This window comes from Acipenser ruthenus, chromosome 7 (genome assembly GCF_902713425.1).
Source record: "Acipenser ruthenus chromosome 7, fAciRut3.2 maternal haplotype, whole genome shotgun sequence".
NCBI classification, from domain to species: domain Eukaryota; kingdom Metazoa; phylum Chordata; class Actinopteri; order Acipenseriformes; family Acipenseridae; genus Acipenser; species Acipenser ruthenus.
In genome coordinates, this window is record NC_081195.1 from 992,360 (window position 1) to 999,393 (window position 7,034).

General features: G+C 37.5%; 1 protein-coding gene across 1 annotated transcript; it reads right to left on the minus strand.

Moving 5' to 3' along the window:
• Positions 1–229: 229 nt before the first annotated feature.
• LOC117415281 (pseudouridylate synthase TRUB1) lies at positions 230–6,631 on the minus strand. Its single transcript, XM_034025411.3, has 8 exons — positions 6,416–6,631; positions 5,859–5,954; positions 5,610–5,665; positions 5,164–5,245; positions 4,218–4,290; positions 3,027–3,166; positions 1,363–1,419; positions 230–1,099 (listed from the first exon to the last, which is right to left on the minus strand). Exons 1-8 carry the CDS (start codon positions 6,555–6,557, stop codon positions 876–878), a joined length of 870 nt encoding a protein of 289 aa, XP_033881302.2. The 5' UTR covers positions 6,558–6,631; the 3' UTR covers positions 230–875.
• Between the last annotated feature and the right edge of the window lie 403 nt (positions 6,632–7,034).

The following is a 7,034-nucleotide window of genomic DNA, read 5'->3' on the forward strand; positions in this document are numbered from 1 at the left end:
TTTCCATGTGCAGCTATAAAACAAAGTCTGTAATATCTCATTACAGCTTAAACACTCACCCTAATCACACAAAAATGCAATATACTAGCGGTAGTGTCGGCTTTGTTTTGCTCTCCTGCCAAAATAGAATAGCAGAGAGCCAAGAATATACATGAAAACAAATCAACGCATTTTAAAGAGTTTGCCTAAGTATCTGTCATTGCTGGGATCTCCAGTAACATCACCTCCATGGGGTTTATCCACTTGTTTTTATTAATTTGTTTTTGCTGCAAAAACTGATGTTCCGAACAATTTATATCCCCATACAGTAGGTTTGAAAAATGTATTTAAAATATTTAAAAGAAACATTTCCAGTACAAGTGTACGGTCAAAATTCTGGTTAAACTTTACACTGACCTTAGCGTTTATGTGTTGTTATTTATTATGATCAAATAGTTCTGTCAGGCTTCTGCACCTTCTGAAAGAGAATGTGTCAGCCAGTCTAGGTCTTTAATGAGATTCTACTACTCTGAGGCCTATTATAACAATACATCTTTTAAATACATTACTACCTTCCTTGCTTGCCGTTTCTTTTTTCCTTAAGGAGAGAAAAAAACAAAGTATACTTTTCTAGGATCCTTAATTTAACATTATAGATGGGAGCTGCTATAAATAATTGATTCTGATGCTTACAGTAATACCTACCAAAAGACTCATTCTAGTAATGCAAAAGGTGGTAGCAAAGCTGTGTAAAACAGCAGGCTACTAATTAGACACTTTTAAAATGGTGAAATATGAGAAATATCATTAGGTTTTAATTAACCTGCAGGGGCCCTAACAAGCGAGTGCAGAGATTCACTCAACACAGTATGGGACTGCCAGAGCAGTGGTTTAACTCAGAACTCCTCTTCAACAGCTTGTGAGTCTTTGCTGGGCTGATCTGAGTCTGTCTTCAGTCTCTTCGAGTCTGGCTCTGTTGGGAAGAGGCACATACAGTCCTGTATGGACTGAGCGATAGCATCGATGGTCCACTTGTCCTCGTGAAGCACGTGCTCCTGCAGTGTGAAAGGACCCTGCTTGGTTCTGATCAAATCCTTCACATGGGCACAGGTGGAAAGGTCTAAAATCAAATTGAAAAAAAGACATTTAACCGCAGTAGCAAAGTAAAAGGAAATGCTATTATAAATAACCAACTCCCTAAACTTGTTTATTAGAAAAGAACTTTCCATGAAGTATAGAATAAACATTTCCCATCCCGTCTTGCTATTGATGAATTCTAAGATCCTAAATGCTGGCATACTTACTTATCAAGCTCTATACAGTGAATGTGCTGTTGAGCTGGTTGTCTTCTCTCAAGCTTGAACAGTAGTCTAGAAACCTTACCTTTACCAATGTCATTGACCAAGCTCCTGATGTAAAAGCCTCCACCGCACTCAACATCTGAAACATAAATATTGCCTTGTTTTATCACTGTACTTGTATCTAATTGCACACAACCAAACAACTGTGAACTCGAAACACATTCAAACCCCTTCTAAAATATTCATAGGCTGCAACATGCATTATTCATTACCTTGTGCTAGTATTTCTATATGCAAGATGTTTTTATTCTATTAAATCATTTGTAATATCTATTTATTCGGTTCACATGATTATCCCACAAAAGGACAGCATGTATGTATTATGAAAAGAGCAGTTGGTGCTCAGAAGAAGGCCACTTCTAATATAATGTTCATTATTCAGCCAAAAACAAAACCCCACACAATATATAAACATCTGCAAGTCTGGGCAGAAACATACAACGTCAATGTCTCATTAAAAATGTCTCATTCAAATGTATGAATTCCTTACCTAAAAGTCTTTTTCCTAAATCATTAATAAAATAAATATATTTTTAACTAGAGGAAATACCCCCCCACCCCCCGAAGATCAGAGTAATTCAGACTCATTCTTATCTTTAATTGAATTGTGCCTGTGGGTTCTTGCACATAAAAAAGGGTCATTTATAACAGTGGCTTTTGTCACAATTGGGTCGATCGGGACCAAATGACAGTTAAAGATCCTCACTGGAGAATAAATGTTAAATTATTTTAATATAAACATAATTTCTATTTGCAAATCTTTCCACCCCAATTCCTCGAAGGGCTTTTATCGTATTATGAAATATATAGCTGTCCTTCCATTGAAGTCTTGGGAGTCAGAAAGCCAATTATGCCATTCCCTTTTCAAGCTTAGCTGGCAGTTACTTTCTTTTAATATATTTTACTAATTTACTGGCAGAATTCTATGCAATATATTTTAATTTTATTTTAATAGCCACATCCCTCACAGAAAGTCTTACATTTTCATCCAATCTGAATCAGACTTGCGCATGGTCTTCCTTGTGCAGGCAGCTGTGTTATCTCTGATGCAGGAAAGGATTTTTTATCATCTTTGTATCAGAGGGGAACGACTTCACATTCAAATGAGCTGCTTAATTATTCTTGTTTAACGAGATATAGATATCTGTTGTGTATATGAAATCAAACCATTGGAAAATTGTCAAGATAGACAAATTAGTGACGTCGAATTTAATTGATAACTTTAATAGGCCGCACATGCAATTAAATTAAAATAGTACACACATGGTAAAATGCACAACCTTTTAGAAGCTGTTTAAGATGCCTAATTAAAGCACAAAGTGGTTTAATATCTTTCACACAGGTGTCTACTGTTTCTATATCACTGATTACTGACAGAAAAATGACACATCCTCACGCCGAGGTTTCCATGCAGGCAGGTATATAAAGGTTATAAATGACATATCTTGAGGTGTTCTAATACACTTGCACACTACTTTGTATGTGTGTGTGTGTGTGTGTGTAATAAAAGTATAGAACAAGGTGCTGTGCACATACAAGCTGCTTCGCCCCTCTTGTGGATGGTCGCTCTTGCCTCTAGGAGTGGAGATCAGCTGGTATCGTACAGCATCCTAGATGATATTCTACAGAAGTGCCTGCCAGCCTGTGGTTACAGGATCTCCATTACAGTGACGTACATAAACCTACCAAGAGTAAAGAGGGGAGGCTTGAACTCCTGCAGTGAGATGCTGTACACTGTAACAGGTCTCGCTGGCTTTGCTTCCACTGCATGTCCTTTCTTCAACAACACAGAAAGCCTCTGTCCATCTTTCTTCAGTGCAGAGTACCTGAGGAGCAACACAATACATGTCAGGGATTCCGGCATGGTCCAGCATATTTTAAACATTGCAATTTTAAACACAGCACTGATGTCAACCATCTTAGGCTACTTAATATATGTGTGCTTATTAAATTGACTGGAGTCTAATTAATTTTCACTCTGTGATCTAATATGCAAATCAGGACACCGTGCTCATTAATGCCCATTGATCCTGTTGAAGTTAAACTTCTACTTAAAAAAATAAAATAAATACTGTGAATATTAAAAGGTAAAAATGATTCCCAGACAGGGTCAAATCCTACGCTTTGTTTATGACCTGATTGTTAAGATTATGTACAGTAACTAACATTCACTTCACTTGAAAAGAAAGTATACAACATAACATTTTGTATGAATTTATTTGAATCCAGCACATTCGTTTTCAGGAACAGAGTAGCTCTTGTCCCGTGATCGGACCGTAGATTTAGATTTATATTCTCCAAATTGTATGCAAGCTGTATTTTAGTTTAGTTTTTTTTTGCGTGTGTGTGAATACCAGCTATTGTACAGAACTAGGCAAAGATGCAAGAAAAAGGGCCAACGTTTTATATGCCAACGATAGTTCAACCAGCATGTGACATTGTCTTTTTTTAGCATGCATTTCCTGTAGAATGCTTTCTTTGATATAAAGCACTTTTTTTTTTGCTAGTACAGCGGTCACAGACTGAATAATCAGTTATCACATTATTTTTAGTTTGGCGCCAGCGGTTTTCAGTTGAATTGGACTGAAAAACAAAGCTTTGAAATCAATTGGATAAGCGGTTACCAGCACAGGTCATTCTTTCATTTAAGTTTTTAATAGGCATTTGGAATATGACATCACTACACAGATTAAAAGATGATGCTGCGTCCAAGTACTTAACCAGTTCCTTTGATTTGGGTAAATTGTCTATTTGCACTCGGATCATGTGACAGCAGCACAGGAAGCTCCATTTATTTATGTGTAATATATGGCACATTATATGGAATCAAATGCAGCTATGTGTTCTTCAATTCTCCATTACATTCAAGCAACTTACAATGGAGGAACTTGCATTATGTTTCCGATGTATTTCTTCAAACTTTCCTCAAATTCCTCCTGTGTTATGTGATCTAAGGGTTAGAAATACAGCAGAGTTGTACATTGCTAAATATACTAATTACGGTAACATAATAACCTACATAGCTCAAATACTGTGTGTTGCTTTTGATGGCAACCCACAGCTTTCCAGAATAGCTGTAACCTTGTCATGTTGTTGTCTTCCACGAGAGCACTGTGAAGGCATGACATTGGCGTTCTATATGCTAGCTGTCAGCACGTCCTACAAATTGACAAGCACAGTACCTTACATGAAAAAGAAAACATTTTTTGTTTAACTGGCTAGCAACACACCAAAATAAAAATCTATACTATCCATATCGGTGTTAAAACAGTGAAGGTTATAGAACACAGGCAGTCATTCTCCTTGATATTATTCTTTTGGATAAGAATTGGAGGACACCACAATGCTTTTTTTATCTGGACAACCATTCATGATTGAAGTCCAATAATTTGTTTTTTAAATAATGATATAAATCGAGGGGCTCTCTACAAGGTTCGGGTAAGGAGCAAGCACATTTAACAATAGGGCATGCAGTAACAATCCTGTCAGTCCGCGCTTCAGTTTTTGCAAGCGATGGCATCGGTCTGAATGAAGTGCCTCAGCGACTTTCTTTGAAACTGGACCTCAGAAAAGGTGCACACAGCATTCTACCACAGCGTGAACGCTCTCAAGTCAAGGTTACAGCAATACGAAGATAAATAATACATTTGCAAGGGTAACCTTGGAAGCTAAGTGAAAGCTGGCCATTCTATTGAATATGAAATGATTGCATGTGATGGTACAGATGGTGTTGAAATGTAACAGGCTAAATTTGAAAAGCAGTCCCCTGAATACCGTGCTGGTTAGGTATTGCATTGGAGATAATACAATATTTGTTTCTTACCATACGCCTTCTCTTCAGTTCCAGTTCCTGTAGCATCCAATGTGTCAGTGGCTTTCCCCAATTCACCAACTGTGGTATATTTCTGTAAAAAATAAAGACAGAGAGGAAGGAGGAGAATGACATCAAAACGATTACTCATTGGGATTAGAAGGTGAAAACAAGGGCCCGTATCAATGTAAATAGAATTGAAGTTTGTGTTTCAGAAGAAATGAATAAAACAGTAATTAGAAGAATTTACAAATCAAGGATCTCAGTCTCTGTTTTTCTGTGTACCCACAGATGTATCCATATTTTCAGTTGTCAGAATTCTACAAATGCAAAGAATGTCTTGTTGCCCAATGAGGCAGTACATTCAACATTGCACTACGCTACTGCCCACAAACAGACATCATGATCAGGGGCGGAGAAGTGCTGTATGTAAAACAATAATATGACACTTTGCTCACCTTTGAACCCGACAGCATATTACCCAGCATCTTGGTTCCTTTCCCGATGCCAACCACTGAAAGACAGGATGAAAAGTGAACAAAACAATCTCACAAACATCCCTACTATTTTAAACTGTAAATTCATGATAACGAATGCACTGCCTTATTGCTCCTGGGTAAACCTAGGAACACAAAACATGTTGAATATTAATTGGCTGCACTGTACAGTGCAGCAGAGGTCAGGCTCACAAATAAAGATTTTCTCACCAAGCACTCCTGAAGCAGAGTTGTCCAGAGTGCCTCCATGCCCGACCTTGAGAATATGCCTTTTCCTTTTCTTGGGATTCTGTTTCAGACCAGCTTCTATTTATAAAAATACATAAATAAATAAATAAATAAATAAATAAATACAATGTCTGTAAATTACAACAGTCGCAATATAATAACATATATCTGCACATTTCATTGGAAAATACTCGAAGCTACGGTAGGTACTCATCACCCTTCGTTTGATTTAGTCAAAAAATTCAGCCGCAAGTTCCACCACTGTAGCGTACCTACTGGGTTCTTCAGATTCCGTAAAAACCAGCAGGACACCAGTGACTGTACTGTATACGAGTAAGCTGTTTGCATCAACAAAATCCGGAACACGTTTGTAAAATGATTAACAAATAAGCACAAACTCGTCAACACGAGTACTTATTCTATATTTATGTTAACAGGGGATCAAACGTTAGAGTATATACACATATTGATATTACACTTTATTATTCATCGTTATAAATGTAGACAGTACAGGATTATCAGTTTCAGAGAGAAGGTACCTTGTAACAGTTTTTCTTTCAATGTGTTTAAGACATCAGCTGACGTCGGTCCTGCTTTTTTGTAAATTGCGAACAGCCCATTCAGAGACTGCAGTTTAGCTGCTTTCTGCACAGTAGCACAGCTCGCTACACTACCAGCCATGCTTTCAGAGGGTCGTGTGTTGTGCTTCTGTCGCAGATCGATGATGAACCCGCTAACGCTTGGAACGCTGGGTATTGCAGTGTGTCTGATTAAAAAAACAGCAGTACTTTAAATCATCAGACCTATAATGCAATGCGCCAGAAAATAATATCACTTGATAAACTATACACAGAAATACAACTCGAGGAAAAACAGGGGCTTACACTTAAATAATGCAACACTTTTTTTTTTTTTTTTTTTTTTAGTAAGTGGTGGAGAACAAAGCTGAACCTGGCCTTAATGTCAATTCTATGCATTGGTTCTTATGGTAAATATGTATTCTTTCTGTCCCTGAGCTTCCTGCTGACCCCCTAAATGACACAATGATATAATAGACGTCCTTCTAGAATACCCTGGGCTATCTCCTTGTCATGAAAGCCGTAGCTCCATAATTATTCTGTCACTCACTCCTGCTCTGAGGCCCTGTCAGGTAACCTT

Coding starts and splice junctions, on each gene's coding strand:
- LOC117415281 (XM_034025411.3), bottom strand. CDS start 6,557: ATGGCTGGTAGTGTAGCGAGCTGTGCTACTGTGCAGAAAGCAGCTAAA. Junction 5,955..6,415: donor GAAAGAAAAACTGTTACAAG/GTACCTTCTCTC, acceptor TTTTATAAATAG/AAGCTGGTCTGAAACAGAAT. Junction 1,100..1,362: donor GGTCAATGACATTGGTAAAG/GTAAGGTTTCTA, acceptor ATTTGATTTTAG/ACCTTTCCACCTGTGCCCAT.